Below are 23,351 nucleotides of genomic sequence, written 5' to 3'. Positions count from 1 at the left end.
TACATGACATTGTACAGTAGTGTACCAGACCCTTCATCACACTACCAGTTTGAATGTGTCCATGTGTTGTTTATCCTGGCTACAGAACACTGACTCAGGACGAGGAGGATTTTGACAAGTTCCTGGAGAGTGCCAAAGCTCAGCAGCTCTCACCCTCCACAATTAAAAGGTATCACTTTAACTGACTCTTACGATTATTCTAGTATTCATAATGTAAGTACGTGTGATGTGTGTGGTGTCCCTTTTATCATAGTTGAGCCATTTTGCTTTTAGCCAGTATAAATTATAGCTACTGTTATCATGTGATTTTCTCACCCCTTACTTCCTAAGCCCTCAAACTTCCACTCAGTATGACTATGATCATGTGACTCTTTAACCCCTCAGTTCCCGAGCCCCACCCCTCACTGTCTGACTCGAAAGAGGAGATAGACTTTGGATTCTGGGAGAAGGCGTCCACCCTACCCTCGGACAAGACCCCAACCAAGGACCTGAACTTGTTATGAGACTGTTAAATATTATTTTGTCTGTTTTTGTACTATTTTCTGGCAATGTAATTATGTATGTACCACTTCATGTCATCATAATAACTATAATTATATGCGATAAAATTCTGTTGCAACTTAATTTTCTCTTACCTGCTATACCGTGCAAATATTTAAGGCGTGGCTTCTGGTGAGCAGTCATTCCGCGAACATTGTGCAACGAAAAGAGGCCTATCCACAAAATATAAATGCCTCAAAAATTTCACGCTATACGGTAATTAGCACTTATAGAGAAGAAATGAACAGTTCAAATAAAAATAAACGAAATATGCGAACTTAATTAGAAAACTTTTTTCAAAAAGATCGTTAACAATGCACAACATATTACAATAACTAATTAATCGCTTATACAAAAGAAATCAACTGTTTGAACATAATTACCAAATAGTTTTGTCTGTCCTCCGGCTACAATGACCTCTCCACTAGGAAGTACTGAGCATGTGCAAGAGTATTGTGCAGTAGGCAGGTCTCCCACTTTCACCCACCTCCTGGTGTCAGGCTGGTAGAGGAAGATCGATGAACTTGTGTTGTGTCTGTTGTCCCGTCCACCAACGGCTAATAGTGACCTCCCAATACTGAGAGGAGCTGATCGCACGAATGGTACTTCCTGTAAGGTCTGCCAGGGAGTGGGTGCGTCCAGGTTGGAAAGGGCCTTTGCAATGAGTTCATTGAGGTCGACGTGGTGCACTGTCTTAGTTGCACTCCGAGTGTGATCCCACCCTCCCATTAGGTAGAGGGTGTTTCCTACGAGAGTCGATTTCAGTTCTGATTGTGGGTTAGGTAGTGACTGAGCAATGTACCATCTTCTTGATGCCACGTCCAACACCTCCACAGAGGAGATACGTACTTTATCATCACACCCACCAGCTACAATGATGTGGTTGCTGAAGGAGACAGCTGTTGAGGAATGGCGAGCAATGTTCATTGGTGGGTATGGGTGAGGCCATTCCCCTGATTCAAACACTGCTAGTTGATTCGTGGGTTTGTTGTTTCTTGGATCATTTCCTCCCACCAGCATTAGTCGATTAGCGAGTGATGTCATAGCGAACCAATAGGCAGTGTACTCTGGTAGTTTGGTCCATTGATCTTGCTCGAGCTTCATCACTGTACACATGTCACGATCATTGTCTGTACGCCCTCCACCAACATACACCGTGTCACCGATAACAACACTCTGTACCGAGGCGCTCATCTTGATTGGCATGTCTTTTCCTCTTCTCCATTTCAGAGTGAATGGTCTCAACTCTCTGGGAGGGGGACCCTGAATAATGAATGAGTGTAATTAGGACAGTGTCTACTAACAAGCGATTGTTACTTGTAGCAATAATTGCATGCACACTAAATCACTTTCTCTAATTAGCTTAAGAGGCCACGCCCACCAGTCTAATAGAATGTACAGTACGATTATAAGAGATCAAAGCTTCTACTATAGCTCTGCAATAATATAATGGTGCATTTTGTCTCACCTGTCTCTGCTGTTGAATGATGGCGTCTCTCCTGACCAGCTCAGCATCTTTGTGGCCAATGTGTTCCCTGTGAGCCTGTACAGGGGAACGTTGGTGGAAATCAAACAAAGACGTAAATATCATTAGCGGAAATTCTACAACAGAATGAGAACAAGCAACAATTTCCGCTAAAGGAAGTACATAATTATAGGCACACTCACACAGATGTGTAGTTACGGCTTAACACATGAGACAGCATCCATGCATGTTAAGGTACAATACTATTGTTGCTGTGGGAATCTCATTATCACACTACATGTACGCACCTTCTTGACTTGTTCAGTGTCCTTTGACTCCTTCTTTGTTGCCTCCACTGGGTCCGAGCTTGTTGTCAGGTAAGTATCTAAAATCGATACCAACATTAATAGACGGATATGATTTTTTCGTTAGGGTTACAGTTAGCTGAAATGTAAAACACATAATGTACTTATTATTGACTCACAGATGTCCCTGGCAGATGGTCTCCTCCTCATGTCTTCTTGCAAACAACTGTCGATAAGCTTCCTCAACCTGTGTGTGTGAGGGATCTGGGCAACATGGAATGATCGATCCTTGGCTGACTTGATCGTCTCCAACTTGCAAAGAATCTGCGTCACAATCACCCCATAGGAAAACACATCCAGGCTGCTATCGTACTTCTCCTCTTCCAATCGAATAGCCTCGAGAGGTAGATACCCCATACGGTGACCAATGGCTGTGAGGGTGTGACTAAGCTTGGAGGAATCATATAGCCGTGACATGCCAAAGTCGGAAATCTTTGCAACAGGCACTGGTCGTGTAAGCTTCAGCAAGACGTTATCACCACAGAGGTCACGGTGGATAATCTGCTTGCTGTGAATGTAGGCCAGACCACAAGCCATGTCTTTGGAGAGGCTAATTTCACATTCGCTAGTGAGGGACTCTTCATCAAGGCTGGAGAAATAGGATCTCAGATTGCAATCCATCAGCTCAACAACGAGGATTGTACTCCCTGATTTAGGGTGCTTGGCAGTCGACAAAAACTGAACAACGTTTGGGTGCTGGAACGACTTGAGAAAATCACTTTCACGATCAATTGCATTGCTAGCTTCTTCGTTTTTGCCGATTGGAATACTTGCCTGCATCTCCATAGCATCGTGAAGCAGCACTTTGACTGCACATATCTCGCCCTTGTAGCTGCCTTTGAAGACTGCTCCAAATGCACCTTTACCGAGACGCTCATCTAGGAAAACAGTCAAATCATCGTTGATCTTCTGGCGGTTTTGGTCAACTGTGGAATATTGTGTGTGTGTTTGAGAATGGTATATACAGAAGTATAGGGGGTGGGATCGGGCTTTCTGGGGGGGGGGTGAATATTATAGTAGCTAACAAACTATATAAGCATCATGTGTGATTCCTCAGTGCTAAACTAGTGCTTACCCTCTGACTTCACATCAGTAGGATTGCTTGCATCAGTAGACTGTAGATGATCTTTCTTGATGGTCCTGGCTATGTGAACGTGGCCTACGATAGGACTTGACAAAGCTTTGAAAACATCTTCCCAGCTTCTCTCACCACTTTTCAGCCATTCTTTCAAACCCTCACGATAGCAGTCATCAGGATCATCTCTCCATTTTGTACCAATGCTGTCGATGGTATCCGAGGATATTTTAAGAACCAGCAAGAAGTTTCGCCACTTGATTCGAGCATCAAACGTAGCTATGTATAGATCTCCTAGATCTGCTATTGTGAGATAGTCAGACATCTTCTCTGTAGAGAGTGGAATAAGATAAACAATGATATGAAGGTACATGTAATTATGTATAAATATTTGGTGTGTGCAAATTATATCATCAAAACCATGTACCATAGATCTATATGCAGAAAATAAAACAGTGCTGTCTGCACTTACTGATAATAATCCAGAGCTACAGTATCTTCACAGCTTGATACCAGGCACGATACAGAAGTACAGGACAACAGCTAGCTCAGCTACAACGAGACCCTCCCTCTTTCTCTGCAGGAATAAACAATAGCTGTCACGTGCGATAACATTGCTAAACCACGTGGCTGGTCTTTCACTGCACTATACTAGCTAGAGAGAAGAAGAAATTATGCTGTCAATTTTGAAACTCTGAGCAAGTGGTCAAACTATTTGTCTGTATTGGTGGAGGCTGAAGACATGAGTCCATGGACAGGGACTACTGAGGAACCTTCATCAAGAACATTAACAAGGTACAGTTATTCATAAATATTAAATTACAAAGCGAGAGGTCATTTCTTTTTGGAGGTTGAGAAAAATTCCTGGTGTCGCATATTTAGAGGGTCGCATCTAATTGGAGGTTACTCTACTATACTCGATTATAGGCCGCTTAAAATTATATTGTTTCTAGCGGCCTGGAATCGAGGCTGTGGTCTGACCTCTATTTAGGACGCAACATAAAAAAATAATTGTCACACACAGCAGTCGCTACTTTTAGAGGTCAGAATATTACCTAAGATCGAGGGTGTCGCATATTTGGAGGGTGGCCTTAAATTGAACAAGTACGGTACTTGTGTATAATGTGTAGTTGGTTATAATGTGGACCCTAACTTTGGTCTTGTGCATGATACCCAGGTATGTACCCACACAGAGTTCACACCAAGTAACATAAAAGCAAACACTTAAAAACTGTTTTAATACAGAGATACTACACGTAGGAACAGAGCCGACCGACGTGGAGACGGTTACTATCGCTACTGAAGAGGTGGTACCCAGTTCACAGTTTGAGATAGAGATAAGTCAGAGTGATGATGGGGAGAGTGTGGAGCAGCTACAGGCCAGTGACTTGGGCCCTAACTTTGGCCTTGTGCATGATACCCAGGTAATACACACACACACACTTCACACCAAGTAACATATAAAAACTAGCACTTAAAAACGCTTTTTTAAAGGTATCCGGCTTCTAAGACGTTTCGTTTTCGTATTATTTTCCCTTTCTTATTACATGGTTAGAATTTGCATGATGGTAACTACCTCCCAAATAACGAACACACACACACACACACACACACACACACACACACACACACACACACACACACACACACACACACACACTTGTTGTTCCTGCCCACTCACACAGGAGGTCCACACGCTAACTAGCGATGATGGTTTGCCCTCTGACATGACCTCTGAGGATGGCTCCACCCTCAACGCTATATGCCACGCCCTCATCCAAATGCAGCATGGTGGACAGACCACCCCCTTTCAGAGTCTGGCCAAAAATTAATGGTGAATAAAGAAGGCCAAATTTATCAGTGTGACGATTGCTTTTTTGCCAAATCCAGAAGTTATAGTCCTCGATAAGTTATCCAAGTGCTTGTACATACTAATTACATGTAGAACCATGAGTATTATTGCTAATGTTTGAGGTTTCTTGGAAGTGGTGTTGAGTTTTTACTATGTTGTTGTGTGTGTTCAGGTCCTCTGTATGTGATGATCCCACCATCCAGTAGTGCTGAGATACTGCATGCAATGGGTTGACCTATAGCACCCAAGATGAGCGGGATATCAACTATGGATTATCACACGGCCGACCCCATCGTTCAAATGCAGTTGTGAGTACACAGTTCATGTGATTGCCTACCTCTGCATAACATGTATGACAGTATGTGTTAGGGAAAGCATCATTCTTGCTACATACAGTATTACTAGAATATTTTGCTGTTGGTGAAAAACCTTTACCAATCAGCAACAAAGTTGATCCTTTGCGATTGTGCTAACTATTGCGTTCTGGCAATAATCGTGTGTATTTATAGTCATACTTTAGGTTTTGCGATTTTATTGTTGCAAATTGATCAACCCTCGCAAAATGTGCATATGCTTGCAAAACATTCTAGTAATACGGTAACTGTGAGGAGTGTTGTTTTTATGGTGGTTGGTTTGCAGGTCTGGGGATATGGCTGCCAACAGGGAAGCTCAGAGGAAGGCTACACACAATGAAGGTGCTGCAAATTCAATACTGAAAGTTATAGTGAACAACAGATGTACATGTACTTACGTGGTCATAATCAAATAGAAGCATTTCCCACAAAGTACAGTTACGAAACTTTAACATCGAATTTGCCACTTCTAAAACATTATTTGTTGTATGGAGGCTATCCATCCATGCTGTAACGTCTTAATAATTAAGTATGCCTTGACTGTACAGTAGGTGTACGTGTGTGTGTGTAAGGTCAAGGTTCATTCATTTTGCCAATTGGCTCAGCTTCATTGTACATGCCCTAAACACGATAATTACCAGTTGTTGTTGTTCTTCCCACGCCCAGTTGAGCGTTGGCGTCGGGACAGGATCAACGAGCTCATCAAGGTACTGGCTCAGATAGTGCCTGCTTGTCAGAAGAAAGACGCAACTACTGGTTCCATTGTTTTGGTTACTCGAAAAACCAAGTGCGTAGATATTACGATTATTCTATTATTCATAATGTAAGTACGTACATATTGTATACCAGTACATGTGTTGTGTGTGGTGTCCCTTTTATCATAGTTGAGCCATTTTGCATTTAGCCAGTATAAATTATAGCTACTGTTATCATGTGATTTCCTCACCCCTTACTTCCTAAGCCCTCAAACTTCCACTCATGCAGTATGACTATGATCATGTGACTCTTTAACCCCTCAGTTCCCGAGCCCCACCCCTCACTGGTCTGTCTCGGAAGAGGAGATAGACTTTGTATTCTGGGAGAAGGCGTCCACCCTACCCGAGGACAAGACCCCAACCAAGGACCTGAACTTGTTATGAGACTGTTAAATATTATTTTGTCTGTTTTTGTACTATTTTCTGGCAATGTAATTATGTATGTACCACTTCATGTCATCATAATAACTATAATTATATGCGATAAAATTCTGTTGCAACTTAATTTTCTCTTACCTGCTATACCGTGCAAATATTTAAGGCGTGGCTTCTGGTGAGCAGTCATTCCGCGAACATTGTGCAACGAAAAGAGGCCTATCCACAAAATATAAATGCCTCAAAAATTTCACGCTATACGGTAATTAGCACTTATAGAGAAGAAATGAACAGTTCAAATAAAAATAAACGAAATATGCGAACTTAATTAGAAAACTTTTTTCAAAAAGATCGTTAACAATGCACAACATATTACAATAACTAATTAATCGCTTATACAAAAGAAATCAACTGTTTGAACATAATTACCAAATAGTTTTGTCTGTCCTCCGGCTACAATGACCTCTCCACTAGGAAGTACTGAGCATGTGCAAGAGTATTGTGCAGTAGGCAGGTCTCCCACTTTCACCCACCTCCTGGTGTCAGGCTGGTAGAGGAAGATCGATGAACTTGTGTTGTGTCTGTTGTCCCGTCCACCAACGGCTAATAGTGACCTCCCAATACTGAGAGGAGCTGATCGCACGAATGGTACTTCCTGTAAGGTCTGCCAGGGAGTGGGTGCGTCCAGGTTGGAAAGGGCCTTTGCAATGAGTTCATTGAGGTCGACGTGGTGCACTGTCTTAGTTGCACTCCGAGTGTGATCCCACCCTCCCATTAGGTAGAGGGTGTTTCCTACGAGAGTCGATTTCAGTTCTGATTGTGGGTTAGGTAGTGACTGAGCAATGTACCATCTTCTTGATGCCACGTCCAACACCTCCACAGAGGAGATACGTACTTTATCATCACACCCACCAGCTACAATGATGTGGTTGCTGAAGGAGACAGCTGTTGAGGAATGGCGAGCAATGTTCATTGGTGGGTATGGGTGAGGCCATTCCCCTGATTCAAACACTGCTAGTTGATTCGTGGGTTTGTTGTTTCTTGGATCATTTCCTCCCACCAGCATTAGTCGATTAGCGAGTGATGTCATAGCGAACCAATAGGCAGTGTACTCTGGTAGTTTGGTCCATTGATCTTGCTCGAGCTTCATCACTGTACACATGTCACGATCATTGTCTGTACGCCCTCCACCAACATACACCGTGTCACCGATAACAACACTCTGTACCGAGGCGCTCATCTTGATTGGCATGTCTTTTCCTCTTCTCCATTTCAGAGTGAATGGTCTCAACTCTCTGGGAGGGGGACCCTGAATAATGAATGAGTGTAATTAGGACAGTGTCTACTAACAAGCGATTGTTACTTGTAGCAATAATTGCATGCACACTAAATCACTTTCTCTAATTAGCTTAAGAGGCCACGCCCACCAGTCTAATAGAATGTACAGTACGATTATAAGAGATCAAAGCTTCTACTATAGCTCTGCAATAATATAATGGTGCATTTTGTCTCACCTGTCTCTGCTGTTGAATGATGGCGTCTCTCCTGACCAGCTCAGCATCTTTGTGGCCAATGTGTTCCCTGTGAGCCTGTACAGGGGAACGTTGGTGGAAATCAAACAAAGACGTAAATATCATTAGCGGAAATTCTACAACAGAATGAGAACAAGCAACAATTTCCGCTAAAGGAAGTACATAATTATAGGCACACTCACACAGATGTGTAGTTACGGCTTAACACATGAGACAGCATCCATGCATGTTAAGGTACAATACTATTGTTGCTGTGGGAATCTCATTATCACACTACATGTACGCACCTTCTTGACTTGTTCAGTGTCCTTTGACTCCTTCTTTGTTGCCTCCACTGGGTCCGAGCTTGTTGTCAGGTAAGTATCTAAAATCGATACCAACATTAATAGACGGATATGATTTTTTCGTTAGGGTTACAGTTAGCTGAAATGTAAAACACATAATGTACTTATTATTGACTCACAGATGTCCCTGGCAGATGGTCTCCTCCTCATGTCTTCTTGCAAACAACTGTCGATAAGCTTCCTCAACCTGTGTGTGTGAGGGATCTGGGCAACATGGAATGATCGATCCTTGGCTGACTTGATCGTCTCCAACTTGCAAAGAATCTGCGTCACAATCACCCCATAGGAAAACACATCCAGGCTGCTATCGTACTTCTCCTCTTCCAATCGAATAGCCTCGAGAGGTAGATACCCCATACGGTGACCAATGGCTGTGAGGGTGTGACTAAGCTTGGAGGAATCATATAGCCGTGACATGCCAAAGTCGGAAATCTTTGCAACAGGCACTGGTCGTGTAAGCTTCAGCAAGACGTTATCACCACAGAGGTCACGGTGGATAATCTGCTTGCTGTGAATGTAGGCCAGACCACAAGCCATGTCTTTGGAGAGGCTAATTTCACATTCGCTAGTGAGGGACTCTTCATCAAGGCTGGAGAAATAGGATCTCAGATTGCAATCCATCAGCTCAACAACGAGGATTGTACTCCCTGATTTAGGGTGCTTGGCAGTCGACAAAAACTGAACAACGTTTGGGTGCTGGAACGACTTGAGAAAATCACTTTCACGATCAATTGCATTGCTAGCTTCTTCGTTTTTGCCGATTGGAATACTTGCCTGCATCTCCATAGCATCGTGAAGCAGCACTTTGACTGCACATATCTCGCCCTTGTAGCTGCCTTTGAAGACTGCTCCAAATGCACCTTTACCGAGACGCTCATCTAGGAAAACAGTCAAATCATCGTTGATCTTCTGGCGGTTTTGGTCAACTGTGGAATATTGTGTGTGTGTTTGAGAATGGTATATACAGAAGTATAGGGGGTGGGATCGGGCTTTCTGGGGGGGGGGTGAATATTATAGTAGCTAACAAACTATATAAGCATCATGTGTGATTCCTCAGTGCTAAACTAGTGCTTACCCTCTGACTTCACATCAGTAGGATTGCTTGCATCAGTAGACTGTAGATGATCTTTCTTGATGGTCCTGGCTATGTGAACGTGGCCTACGATAGGACTTGACAAAGCTTTGAAAACATCTTCCCAGCTTCTCTCACCACTTTTCAGCCATTCTTTCAAACCCTCACGATAGCAGTCATCAGGATCATCTCTCCATTTTGTACCAATGCTGTCGATGGTATCCGAGGATATTTTAAGAACCAGCAAGAAGTTTCGCCACTTGATTCGAGCATCAAACGTAGCTATGTATAGATCTCCTAGATCTGCTATTGTGAGATAGTCAGACATCTTCTCTGTAGAGAGTGGAATAAGATAAGCAATGATATGAAGGTACATGTAATTATGTATAAATATTTGGTGTGTGCAAATTATATCATCAAAACCATGTACCATAGATCTATATGCAGAAAATAAAACAGTGCTGTCTGCACTTACTGATAATAATCCAGAGCTACAGTATCTTCACAGCTTGATACCAGGCACGATACAGAAGTACAGGACAACAGCTAGCTCAGCTACAACGAGACCCTCCCTCTTTCTCTGCAGGAATATAACAATAGCTGTCACGTGCTATAACATTGCTAAACCACGTGGCTGGTCTTTCACTGCACTATACTAGCTAGAGAGAAGAAGAAATTATGCTGTCAATTTTGAAACTCTGAGCAAGTGGTCAAACTATTTGTCTGTATTGGTGGAGGCTGAAGACATGAGTCCATGGACAGGGACTACTGAGGAACCTTCATCAAGAACATTAACAAGGTACAGTTATTCATAAATATTAAATTACAAAGCGAGAGGTCATTTCTTTTGGAGGTTGAGAAAAATTCCTGGTGTCGCATATTTAGAGGGTCGCATCTAATTGGAGGTTACTCTACTATCCTCGATTATAGGATGCTTAAAATTATATTGTTTCTAGCGGCCTGGAATCGAGGCTGTGGTCTGACCTCTATTTAGGACGCAACATAAAAAAATAATTGTCACACACAGCAGTCGCTACTTTTAGAGGTCAGAATATTACCTAAGATCGAGGGTGTCGCATATTTGGAGGGTGGCCTTAAATTGAACAAGTACGGTACTTGTGTATAATGTGTAGTTGGTTATAATGTGGACCCTAACTTTGGTCTTGTGCATGATACCCAGGTATGTACCCACACAGAGTTCACACCAAGTAACATAAAAGCAAACACTTAAAAACTGTTTTAATACAGAGATACTACACGTAGGAACAGAGCCGACCGACGTGGAGACGGTTACTATCGCTACTGAAGAGGTGGTACCCAGTTCACAGTTTGAGATAGAGATAAGTCAGAGTGATGATGGGGAGAGTGTGGAGCAGCTACAGGCCAGTGACTTGGGCCCTAACTTTGGCCTTGTGCATGATACCCAGGTAATACACACACACACACTTCACACCAAGTAACATATAAAAACTAGCACTTAAAAACGCTTTTTTAAAGGTATCCGGCTTCTAAGACGTTTCGTTTTCGTATTATTTTCCCTTTCTTATTACATGGTTAGAATTTGCATGATGGTAACTACCTCCCAAATAACGAACACACACACACACACACACACACACACACACACACACACACTTGTTGTTCCTGCCCACTCACACAGGAGGTCCACACGCTAACTAGCGATGATGGTTTGCCCTCTGACATGACCTCTGAGGATGGCTCCACCCTCAACGCTATATGCCACGCCCTCATCCAAATGCAGCATGGTGGACAGACCACCCCCTTTCAGAGTCTGGCCAAAAATTAATGGTGAATAAAGAAGGCCAAATTTATCAGTGTGACGATTGCTTTTTTGCCAAATCCAGAAGTTATAGTCCTCGATAAGTTATCCAAGTGCTTGTACATACTAATTACATGTAGAACCATGAGTATTATTGCTAATGTTTGAGGTTTCTTGGAAGTGGTGTTGAGTTTTTACTATGTTGTTGTGTGTGTTCAGGTCCTCTGTATGTGATGATCCCACCATCCAGTAGTGCTGAGATACTGCATGCAATGGGTCGACCTATAGCACCCAAGATGAGTGGGATATCAACTATGGATTATCACACGGCCGACCCCATCGTTCAAATGCAGTTGTGAGTACACAGTTCATGTGATTGCCTACCTCTGCATAACATGTATGACAGTATGTGTTAGGGAAAGCATCATTCTTGCTACATACCGTATTACTAGAATATTTTGCTGTTGGTGAAAAACCTTTACCAATCAGCAACAAAGTTAATCCTTTGCGATTGTGCTAACTATTGCGTTCTGGCAATAATCGTGTGTATTTATAGTCATACTTTAGGTTTTGCGATTTTATTGTTGCGAATTGATCAACCCTCGCAAAATGTGCATATGCTTGCAAAACATTCTAGTAATACGGTAACTGTGAGGTTGTTATTATGGTGGTTGGTTTGCAGGTCTGGGGATATGGCCGCCAACAGGGAAGCTCAGAGGAAGGCTACACACAATGAAGGTGCTGCAAATTCAATACTGAAAGTTATAGTGAACAACAGATGTACATGTACTTACGTGGTCATAATCAAATAGAAGCATTTCCCACAAAGTACAGTTACGAAACTTTAACATCGAATTTGCCACTTCTAAAACATTATTTGTTGTATGGAGGCTATTCATCCATGCTGTAACGTCTTAATAATTAAGTATGCCTTGACTGTACAGTAGGTGTACGTGTGTGTGTGTGAGGTCAAGGTTCATTCATTTTGCCAATTGGCTCAGCTTCATTGTACATGCCCTAAACACGATAATTACCAGTTGTTGTTGTTCTTCCCACGCCCAGTTGAGCGTCGACGTCGGGACAGGATCAACGAGCTCATCAAGGTACTGGCTCAGATAGCGCCTGCTTGTCAGAAGAAAGACGCAACTACTGGTTCCATTGTCGGGGTGAGTGTGTGTGTCTGTTCATGTGTGTACTAAAGTACTATTGAAAGCCATCGAAATATCTACTAACTTGGTTTTTTTTTAAGCCTAAATTTCCTAATATTATTGCTAAGCATGCATTAGTGTAGAGCACAGTGTTATGTTAGTTACTAGTATCATAGAATCCAGCAGAGGCCATCGTATATAACACATGTAGTTAGTTGCACATAAAATTAATAATTTATGCTATTTTTTAATAGCTAAGCATGTTTTTTTGTTATCTCCACGTACATGTCTCACCCTCACGTCATGTTTCCCTGACTGCAATATGTGTACAGCAAGGGAACGGTACTGGACAAGACAGTCTGGCACCTTCGCAAGCACAACCTATGCACTTGTCAGCTTCGTCACAATTCTCTCCCCTCTTACAATCATCGCTGCCGACTGGAGCCTCTAATCCAAACACACCACTCTTAACCTCACTCGTACAAACTCTATCCTCCATTGCGAGCACGACCACTTCTCCGTCCACTCCTGTACCGAAATCCTCCATGCTGTCACAAGCCAACAACAATGGCGGGGGTGGTGGTGGTAGTCTCTCTGCCGCGGCTGCTGCTAGTCTGCTCAACACTCTGATTCTGGCTCAGAATGTGCTCACAAGCAACTCAAGTGCTGGTAGCCCGGGCAAGATTCAATGTCTATGGAAACGGTGGACCAATCCTCTCAACAGTAGTGTACAGTATATTATAATTGTGGACTGTTTATACTGTTCTAGTTTTAACGTGTGTTTTTTAGTAATCTCTCCTTCACTTACTATAGCTACATTGTCAGTATTATTATGTATACATAGTTTTTATACATGATATTTGTGTGGAGCTCTTTGAGAAAAATATTGTAGCAAAGCCCATTTATATGTAACCACGCCCATTATAATTATGTGCAGCCTAGCCTCCATCTCAAGCCGCACTTCCTAGAAAGTTGGCCTGGTAATCGACTGCTTGTGCATGAGCTAACCATTAGCTGGCATTGAGAAGAACCTTCATCAAGAACAAGGTACGTGTGTATAATGTGTAGTTATGCAGTGCAATGAGTTGACTGTGTACTATTGAATGTACAGTACAAAGAATGGGAACCTAGCATGCTCACTAGTCTGTATGTACATGCATTTGTATACAAGGTATGCTTCAATGTATGCAGTTTAGGTGTGTACAGGGAAACGTGTGTCAATTGAGAACACTAGCTCACAATATTTGTACATGACATTGTACAGTACGTGTACCAGACCCTTCAGCACACTACCAGTTTGAATGTGTCCATGTGTTGTTTATCCTGGCTACAGAACACTGACTCAGGACGAGGAGGACTTTGACAAGTTCCTGGAGAGTGTCAAAGCTCAGCAGCTCTCATTCTTCACAAAAGGTATCACTTCAACTGACTCTTACGATTATTCTAGTATTCATAATGTAAGTACGTACATATTGTATACCAGTACATGTGTTGTGTGTGGTGTCCCTTTATCATAGTTGAGCCATTTTGCATTTAGCCTGTATAAATTATAGCTACTGTTATCTTGTGATTTTCTCACCCCTTACTTCCTAAGCCCTCAAACTTCCACTCAGTATGACTATGACCATGTGACTCTCTGTTCCCGAGCCCCACCCCTCACTGTCTGACTTGGAAGAGGAGATAGACTTTGGATTCTGGGATAAGGCGTCCACCCTACCCTCGGACAAGACCCCAACCAAGGACCTGAACTTGTTATGAGACTGTTAAATATTATTTTGTTTGTTTTTGTACTATTTTCTGGCAATGTAATTATGTATGTACCACTTCATGTCATCATAATAACTTTATATGCGATAAAATTCTATTGCAACTTAATTTTCCCTTACCTGCTTATAACGTGCAAATATTTAAGGCGTGGCTTCCGGTAAGCAGTCATTCCGCGAACATTGTGCAACGAAAAGAGGCCTATCCACAAAATATAAATGCCTCAAAAATTTCGCGCTATACGGTATTTAGCACTTATAGATCAACAGTTCGAATAAAAATAAACGAAATATGCGAACTTAATTAGAAAACTTTTTTCAAAAAGATCGTTAACAATGCACAACATATTACAATAACTAATTAATCGCTTATACAAAAGATATCAACTGTTTGAAGATAATTACCAAATAGTTTTGTCTGTCCTCCGGCTACAATGACCTCTCCACTAGGAAGTACTGAGCATGTGCAGCAGTCTCGTGCAGTAGGCAGGTCTCCCACTTTCACCCACCTCCTGGTGTCAGGCTGGTAGAGGTGGATCGATGAACTTGAGTTGTCTCTGTCGTCCCGTCCACCAACGGCTAATAGTGACCTCCCAATACTGAGAGGAGCTGAGAACTTGAGTGGTACTTCTTGTAAAATCTGCCAGAGAGTGGGTGTGTCCAGGTTGGAAAGGGCCTTTGCAATGAGTTCATTGAGGTCGACGTGGTGCACTGTCTTGATTGCCCCCCTAGTGTGATCCCACCCTCCCATTAGGTAGAGGGTGTTTCCTATGAGAGTCGATTTCAGTTCTGATTGTGGGTTAGGTAGTGACTGAGCAATGTACCATCTTCTTGATGCCACGTCCAACACCTCCACAGAGGAGATACGTACTTTATCATCACGCCCACCAGCTACAATGATGTAGTTGTTGAAGGAGACAGCTGTTGAGGAATGGCGAGCAATGTTCATTGGTGGGTACGGGTGAGTCCATTCCCCTGATTCAAACACTGCTAGTTGATTGGTGGGTTTGTTGTTACTTGGATCAATTCCTCCCACCAGCACTAGTCGATTAGCGAGTGATGTCATAGCGAACCACCTGGCAGTGTACTTTGGTAGTTTGGTCCATTGATCTTGCTCGAGCTTCATCACTGTACACCTGTCACGATTATTGTCTGCAAACCCTCCACCAACATACACCGTGTCACCGATAACAACACTCTGTACCGAGATGCCCATCTTGATTGGCATGTCTTTTCCTCTTCTCCATTTCAGAGTGAGTGGAGGTCTCAACTCTCTGGGAGGGGGACCCTGAATAATGAATGAGTGTAATTAGGATAGTGTCTACTAACAAGCGAGTGTTACTTGTAGCAATAATTGCATGCACACTAAATCACTTTCTCTAATTAGCTTAAGAGGCCACGCCCACTAGTCTAATAGAATGTACAGTACGATTATAAGAGATCAAAGCTTCTACTATAGCTCTGCAATAATATAATGGTGCATTTTGTCTCACCTGTCTCTGCTGTTGAATGATGGCGTCTCTCCTGACCAGCTCAGCATCTTTGTGCTCAATCTATTTCCTGTGTGCCGGTCCAACCAACCTACGCAGCGCAGAGGGTTGGATCTCTACCAAGATACGCCCCCTTTTCTGCAATAACAATGCTGAATCAGCAAATCACATTTTGAAGCATGGCCAAAATCTATTGCCTGGAGGCTTTGTCCAGTCCCATTGTGGGCCACAGTGACATAGCCAGGACCATGGAGAGAGACCATTGCTGAGGAGGTGCAGAGGGCAAGTCCCTGGCCAATCAGATGATCCTACATGACGAAGCTGCTCGTAAAGATGCAAGTCTGATGACAAACTCAGGATGATGAGTGAGTGATAGTGTTGTTATTTAATAGCCTGATAGGATATACCTACTGCCAACATTTTCATGTACACTGTTCCTATAGGACGCATTTGATTTTGTTTGGATGGTCTGGAAAGCTGTTTGAAACTTTTAAATAGTATGTTGAAGAGTGCGCCAGTCTCTGCGCAGTTAAGGCCTGGGTCAGGCACTGATAAGATTAATTTTATTCATTGCCAACATTTTATGTAGATCATGTAGAAGATCATGTATAGTGCAATTCACCATAAGTGGCCATAATTTGCATTGCATGTCATTCACGTAGTAAACACATTTTTGTGGTAAAGTTAGTGTCAATCATCAGCTTTTGCAGAGCTCTATTTAATGGTTTTTTCGAAATTTCATTTGAGTAAGTATTTCTGGAGATATAGAGTGGCCCACCAAAAAAGGCAAAAATGTGTGGGCAATTATGACGCGATTGACGTCATCGCCATGGCAACGTATTTTTTCTTTTTAGATACAAAATAGATGTTTTTCACTAGCTCTGATTTAATAGCTATTTCTAGCTAGCTAGCTATTTCTGCCATTAATCCATTGTCTCCTGAGCTATTCATGCCTCGTACAAACAAGAGAAGCAAGCATCTGCAGCAAGCCAGAGCTACAAAGAAGGCAAAACTCTCACAAAGTTCACGATCTGATGATGGTGATTCCTCACTTCCTGATCTTAATGTTTCAACTGAAACTGATGAGCTTTCATTAGACTCCAAGTTTCTGATGAACAAGTTAAGAAATACAAGAAGGCATGCTTGTCCCATAGACGCATAAGTATCAATGAGTAATTTTATCTTTGTACTCCCACTTTTTTTTCATTTCTTTTGTACAAATGATAAAAACTCTCTATAGTGTTGTCTATTAGCAGTTAATTGAATTAATCACCCTGGTTTGAAGTTGATATCATAATCCTTATTGAACATGATATAAATTCAAAATATGTACCCATAAAGTTAATTAATAATTGTAAAATATCTTTACTGCATGTTTTCAATAAAATCTCTCTATAAAGTGTAAGTACATGTGCTATAAGTCAGTATACCCCAAATATTATGATACCAAACATAATACAATGTCGGTTATTCAAGAAAGTTTGAAAATCAATTACTTCTTTAATTATAGTCGTGGTTTGTAATTACAAGAGTTTCCATGGAAACTGAATCAGCCAAACTGTAGATAAATATGTAATATATAATATGCCGTAAGTTTAAAAATTAATTGTCAAGTCCTATTTAGTTTACATTCCTAAGTTGCATATTATGCAATATGGCCATGCATGCTGACATGCACTATAGTGTTAATAAGATTCATAATGTTTATTAATGTTATTCATTGCATGTGACGTCATAAGGTCAATGTATTTGCTTAGCTAGCTGCTAGAACTATTATAGATTATCTTTGGCAACAAATACGGCGGACTTAAACAAGGTAAGAGTAGCTGTTTAGGCCCTCAAAAGATAGAGTATGTTGTTATGATTATGTTTCCTTGATGGGAAGTAAAAATGTCCAAAACTTTCTTAGCTATGCTAGCTTCTTTAGCTCTGACAGCCACCCTAGAGGTAGGCTATTTTGTGTATCTCAAGAATACAATAACTCCTACTCTTCCCATCAAGGATACTAGTACCTAGCTATGAGATGTTCATCTAGCCTTGTTTTTGAAGCTTAATCTTGGCATCTTCAACGCCGTATTTGCACTTCTCTTTCTGAAAGTGGCATGACGTCATCACCATTTACGGGACTAATTAGCATAATTGAATTAATCTAATTAGTTTTTTGGAAAAAGAAAACATTGAGCTTCATTTTGGATCATTTTGATGCAGCATACACTGTATATTGCAAATAATACAGCAGTATGAACATAGTGTAAATTTTGGTATTAAAATCTGGACCCGGGCCTTAAGTGCGCAGAGGTAGACTACCATCATGTAGCAAGCTCTGACAAGGGCTCTAATGACACGAGTATTTGACCTTATAGCCAGGGGTCGTGTTATGGTGAAGTTGCTTGAGACTATTATAGCCATTGCCTTGGCTACGTGTGCAGTGTTTGAAGACGTGCTTGTGTGTGTATAGAGTTATTATTGTTTTGCCATAATTCGTAGTAAGTACTGTTCACGTGTTTTCTCCCTACTAGACCTGAGGATTTGTACCAACCAGGTGAGGTGGACTTTGACCCCAATGAGGAGAGCTTACTAGCGGAGCTCCACCTAGCAACCAGCAGTAGCAACGCACCTGGAGTGGATCAGATCATTATAAACAATGAGAAACTGATGCTGGAGAAGTGAGTGATAGCATGTCAGACAACTACACACATTGTAAGTCTCTTTCTGAGAGCTTTGTTGACTTGTATAGTCATCTTGTGTTGCGAACCTCCGATTTTATTGTATTTGTACTAACAATGTTAGTTGATTAATAAATGTTTCTCTGTTGCACAGGACGAGTGCTGACTCGGCTCTGTTTAAGTCCAAGAGCAAGAAATCAAAGTGGCTCGACTAGTGAGTTGTGTCACGTCAGTTAGTGTGTAGAGTTGTAGTGAAGCTTTTCTTATTCTAGTCACTCTATAGAGATTATTATAGAATACAGTCAGGTTAATTAATGGACTCCATAGCGGACCTATGCCACCTCTAGAGTACAGCTATACTGTTTCACTGTATACCTTGAAGTAAGATTATAATCTAGTGCGATAAGATACTATTAGTGTTATGATTCTACTAAAACTCGTTCTCAAAAGTTTCAGCCTATAGTCTAGTTTTATTTTATTGCTCCCGTTACTTGCTGCTTAGCCAGATCATATATACTATTGTATAACACTACTCTGGTTTCTATAGATCTTTATTATTTATGTCAACAGCCGAGGGTAGCACTTCAGTGCTCTAGTTCTAATTGTAGATTGACTGATCGATTTGCATGTCTTCTGTACTATTGTTTGATTTTTCCACCCCTCATCTTTTCCGGCCCCCAGTTATGCGGCCATTTTTCAGCCCGGCCAAGTGTTGAGGAGACAAGGTGAGGCACTGAGAATGGAGGTAGAGGTACAGAGTACATTAACTGGAAAATGCATTTGTGTCATACTTTGTAGAGTCCCTTAAAGTCATTCAAGGTCAGCTATAGTGTGTCCTATTTGAAGGTGTGCAATGTACAATCATGTACGACCCCCCCCCCACACACACACACACACCTTTAGGCCTACTATGCTGCTAAGAAAGAGAGGGGCCTCACGTAAACTGACCACTCAGTGTGACTATGACCATGTGACTCTTTAACCCCTCAGTTCCCGAGCCCCACCCCTCACTGTCTGACTCGGAAGAGGAGATAGACTTTGGATTCTGGGAGAAGGCGTCCACCCTACCCTCGGACAAGACCCCAACCAAGGACCTGAACTTGTTATGAGACTGTTAAATATTATTGTCTGTTTTTGTACTATTTTCTGGCAATGTAATTATGTATGTACCACTTCATGTCATCATAATAACTATAATTATATGCGATAAAATTCTGTTGCAACTTAATTTTCTCAACATGATAAAAAATATCAATATCGTTATAAACTCATCGCACAATTAAAGAGAAACAATAACTAAATATAAATAGCACTTATAGAGAAGAAATCAACAGTTTGAATAAAATTAATTATAAACGAAAATTAATTGTCCTTGTTCAAAAAAATCGTTAACAATGCACAACATATTACAATAACTAATTAATCGCTTATACGAAAGAAATCAACTCTTTGAACAAAATTACCAAATGGTTTTGTCCGTCCTCCGGCTACAATGACCTCTCCACTAGGAAGTACTGAGCATGTGCAGTAGTATCGTGCAGTAGGCAGGTCTCCTACTTTCACCCACCGCCTGGTGTCAGGCTGGTAGAGGTAGATCGATGAACTTGAGTTGTATCTGTCGTCCCGTCCACCAATAGCTAATAGTGACCTCCCAATACTGAGAGGAGCTGAGAACACGAGTGGTACTTCCTGTAAGGTCTGCCAGAGAGTGGGTGTGTCCAGGTTCGAATGGGCCTTTGCAACGAGTTCAGTGAGGTCGACGTGGTACACTGTCTTGGTTGCACTCAGAGTGTGATCGAACCCTCCCATTAGGTAGAGGGTGTTTCTTATGAGAGTCGATTTCAGTACTGATCGTGGGTTAGGTAGTGACTGAGCAATGTACCATCTTCTTGATGCCACGTCCAACACCTCCACAGAGGAGATACGTTTTTTATCATCCCACCCACCAGCTACAATGATGTGGTTGTTAAAGGAGACAGCTGTTGAGTGAGAATGAGCAATGTTCATTGGTGGGTACGGGTGAGGCCATTCCCCTGATTCAAACACTGCTAGTTGATTGGTGGGTTTGCTGTTTCTTGGATCTTTCCCTCCCACCAGCACTAGTCGATTAGCGAGTGATGTCATAGCGAAGTACTTGGCAGTGTACTCTGGTAGTTTGGTCCATTGATCTTGCTCGAGCTTCATCACTGTACACATGTCACGATCATTGTCTGCAAACCCTCCACCAACATACACCGTGTCACCGATAACAACACTCTGTACCGAGTGACCCATCTTGATTGGCATGTCTTTTCCTTTTCTCCATTTCAGAGTGAGTGGAGGTCTCAACTCTCTGGGAGGGGGACCCTGAATAATGAATGAGTGTAATTAGGATAGTGTCTACTAACAAGCGAGTGTTACTTGTAGCAATAATTGCATGCACACTAAATCACTTTCTCTAATTAGCTTAAGAGGCCACGCCCACCAGTCTAATAGAATGTACAGTACGATTATAAGAGATCAAAGCTTCTACTATAGCTCTGCAATAATATAATGGTGCATTTTGTCTCACCTGTCTCTGCTGTTGAATGATGGCGTCTCTCCTGACCAGCTCAGCATCTTTGTGTTCAATTTGTTCCCTGTGAGCCTGTACAGGGGAACGTTGGTGGAAATCTTTAAATTAAAACACAGACGTGAATATCATTAGTGGAAATTCTACAACAGAACGAGAATAAACAACAATTTCCGCTAAAGGAAGTACATAATTATAGGCACACTCAAACGGATGTGTATTTAGCAGCTTAGCATGATTTATACAATAGCATCAATTGTTGAGGTATACTACTATTGTTGGAATCTCATCGACACACTTAGCTACATGTACGCAAACAAATATCATTATTGTAGTATAATACTAGCGTATAAGAGTGTGTGCATTTGGTGACTACTATAATACCTGTAAGAGAGCGGCCCTCTCAACTAGAGCAGCCTCTCTCTGGGAAATGAGATTAGCGATCGTTGACTCTTGTTCACTGAGTTGTCTGTCCTTGTCAGCAATCATACCATCTTTGGTGGCAGCATTAGCACGGACACTATTCAATATCTGTATAAAGTGAAAAAAAGGTTATCAACATGTTAGCTCGTTGAATAAAATAGCTTATAATGAACAAAATAAACTGGTTCTGCTGACCTGTTGCTGTCTAGCAAGCTGAGTATCTTTGTCCACTACTTCCTCATCTTTTTGAACAAGTAGCTCATCTTTTTGTGCCAGTAGTGCAACGCTCTGTTCAAGTTGGTTGTCTTTTTGCACTAGAAGTACATCTTTCTCAGTAAGTTGCTCATCTTTCCTCTCCAGTATCCTGTCCTTCTGGACCACCTCTCTCTGAGAACAGAGTACAGCATGCAGTGTCAGACCTTTGCACCCACTAGCTCACTGGACTGGACTCACCTGTAGAGCCTCTATCCTCTTCTCCTTTGCCCTGAGGGTCCTGGCAGTCTTTACTCGTCCAATGTCCAGCTGGAGCAGTCCTCCGTCCATCTCCCTCCCCACCTCCTCCAGAGACGAGAGGAGCTCAGTGGTGGTCGGTCTTCTCTCTGGGGTGTTGGCCAGACACTCCCTCACCAGACCAAACAGAGGGTGCTCACGTCCACCCGCCAGACTCCTCTCAAGGAGAGCCGTGTAGGGACCTCGACGCTCAAACTCTGAGCGAGCCAGGAGGTGGTCTGGGTTGTTGGGGTCGCTGTACGTGGGGGCAAGGAGATCTCCTGGAAACACCTAGTCCAATGACACGAGTGGAAGAACATGTGAATACTGACTGTCATGATTGTTTTTATGTATGTCTGTATGTATGGAGAAAATGAGTGCACGTATATTCACAATCATACATACAAAATGCATTTGCTGAAGGTCAACAATATTAAAGGGGGATCTCCCCAACACATACAACCACAATACTTATAAGGTATATTGAAAGATAATTTACTGATGAAAGGTCATCATGACTATAAATAACATCAACATACTTGTGTGAGTGCAAACAATTGCAGCACTCCGAAAGAGAAGACGTCCAGACTGGGTCCGTACACACTGTGACCTCTGTCAGAGAGGGCCTCGGGCGGCATGTACACCAGTGTCCCAGGAAACCTCGTTAGAGTCCTGGCCAGTCGACCAGGCTCCAGATTCACGATACGAGAGTTACCAAAGTCAGTGATCTTGGCTCTCAGAGATGCCGTCAGCAGGACGTTCCTGGCAGTGAGGTCACGATGGACCACGGACTCACGATGCAGGTGGAGCAGCCCTCGAGCCACACAGACCAGAATGTACTGGGTGACAGAGAGGGGGATGTTGGGGGTGGACTCCAGGAGATCGTCCAGACTTGAGTCCAGCCTCTCCATGACCAGGAGAGGCAGTCGAGAGCCAGTCACGAAACACAGCCCAATGAACTGGGTGATGTTGGGGTGACGGATGCGAGCCATGAGTCGACACTCTCGGCGGTAGTTCCCAGCTAGGTTGGCCACTCCACCACGCTCATCCGTCTCCAGGAGAACCTCGTGGATCTTCTTGGCTGCATACACCTCACCATTGATCATCACCTGTGCATGGAGGCAGTCACACTTGAATAGCTAGCAGATACACTAGAGACAGTGCACAGAAATAGAGCATGCAGTGACTGACCTCTTGAACAGAGCCATAGGAGCCAGTTCCTAGAACTCTCTCCTCTCCAAAGTGCTCCACATTCTCCAGCACAAACTCCCTCAAGTCAGCATCATCTTGCAAAGAAAACATTGCTTTTGCAG

At 42.4% G+C, this 23,351-nt stretch overlaps 6 protein-coding genes and 1 long non-coding RNA gene across 8 annotated transcripts in view; 2 read left to right on the top strand and 5 right to left on the bottom strand.

Moving 5' to 3' along the window:
• The window catches only part of LOC135352305 (uncharacterized), a 66,467-nt gene that overhangs the window by 12,490 nt on the left and 30,626 nt on the right, over positions 1–23,351 (bottom strand). The window lies entirely within an intron of this gene.
• On the bottom strand, positions 768–4,026 carry LOC135352319 (uncharacterized). Its single transcript, XM_064551491.1, has 6 exons — positions 3,918–4,026; positions 3,446–3,775; positions 2,490–3,296; positions 2,314–2,390; positions 2,009–2,083; positions 768–1,803 (listed from the first exon to the last, which is right to left on the bottom strand). The coding sequence occupies exons 2-6, from the start codon at positions 3,768–3,770 to the stop codon at positions 880–882; spliced, it is 2,208 nt and encodes a 735-aa protein (XP_064407561.1). The 5' UTR covers positions 3,771–3,775; positions 3,918–4,026; the 3' UTR covers positions 768–879.
• Positions 4,428–6,888, top strand: LOC135352343 (upstream stimulatory factor-like). Of its 2 annotated transcripts, XM_064551542.1 has the most exons (3): positions 4,428–5,992; positions 6,317–6,473; positions 6,670–6,888. In XM_064551542.1, exons 1-3 carry the CDS (start codon positions 5,947–5,949, stop codon positions 6,713–6,715), a joined length of 249 nt encoding a protein of 82 aa, XP_064407612.1. In that variant the 5' UTR covers positions 4,428–5,946; the 3' UTR covers positions 6,716–6,888. The 2 variants fall into 2 exon arrangements, 1 of the variants encoding a protein (XP_064407612.1); XR_010399741.1 differs by having other exon boundaries at positions 4,428–6,437.
• LOC135352320 (uncharacterized) lies at positions 7,054–10,312 on the bottom strand. Its single transcript, XM_064551492.1, has 6 exons — positions 10,204–10,312; positions 9,732–10,061; positions 8,776–9,582; positions 8,600–8,676; positions 8,295–8,369; positions 7,054–8,089 (listed from the first exon to the last, which is right to left on the bottom strand). Exons 2-6 carry the CDS (start codon positions 10,054–10,056, stop codon positions 7,166–7,168), a joined length of 2,208 nt encoding a protein of 735 aa, XP_064407562.1. The 5' UTR covers positions 10,057–10,061; positions 10,204–10,312; the 3' UTR covers positions 7,054–7,165.
• On the bottom strand, positions 14,690–15,992 carry LOC135352335 (kelch-like protein 24). The gene is made up of 2 exons (XM_064551516.1): positions 15,913–15,992; positions 14,690–15,707 (listed from the first exon to the last, which is right to left on the bottom strand). Exon 2 carries the CDS (start codon positions 15,645–15,647, stop codon positions 14,781–14,783), a length of 867 nt encoding a protein of 288 aa, XP_064407586.1. The 5' UTR covers positions 15,648–15,707; positions 15,913–15,992; the 3' UTR covers positions 14,690–14,780.
• LOC135352359 (uncharacterized) lies at positions 16,086–19,457 on the top strand. Its single transcript, XR_010399765.1, has 3 exons — positions 16,086–16,426; positions 18,208–18,575; positions 18,730–19,457. It is a non-coding gene; the product is annotated as an uncharacterized LOC135352359 (long non-coding RNA).
• The window catches only part of LOC135352310 (uncharacterized), a 27,303-nt gene continuing 23,778 nt past the window's right edge, over positions 19,827–23,351 (bottom strand). The window contains exons 6-7 of the mRNA XM_064551475.1: positions 21,127–21,201; positions 19,827–20,921 (exon numbers count right to left, since the gene is read on the bottom strand). Coding sequence (XP_064407545.1) covers positions 19,995–20,921; positions 21,127–21,201 — 1,002 coding nt within the window. The 3' untranslated portion in view covers positions 19,827–19,994. The remainder of the gene's footprint in view (positions 20,922–21,126; positions 21,202–23,351) is intronic.

The sequence above is a fragment of the Halichondria panicea genome, chromosome 1 (assembly GCF_963675165.1).
Source record: "Halichondria panicea chromosome 1, odHalPani1.1, whole genome shotgun sequence".
Lineage (NCBI taxonomy): Eukaryota > Metazoa > Porifera > Demospongiae > Suberitida > Halichondriidae > Halichondria > Halichondria panicea.
This window is presented reverse-complemented; position numbering and strand designations above follow the sequence as displayed.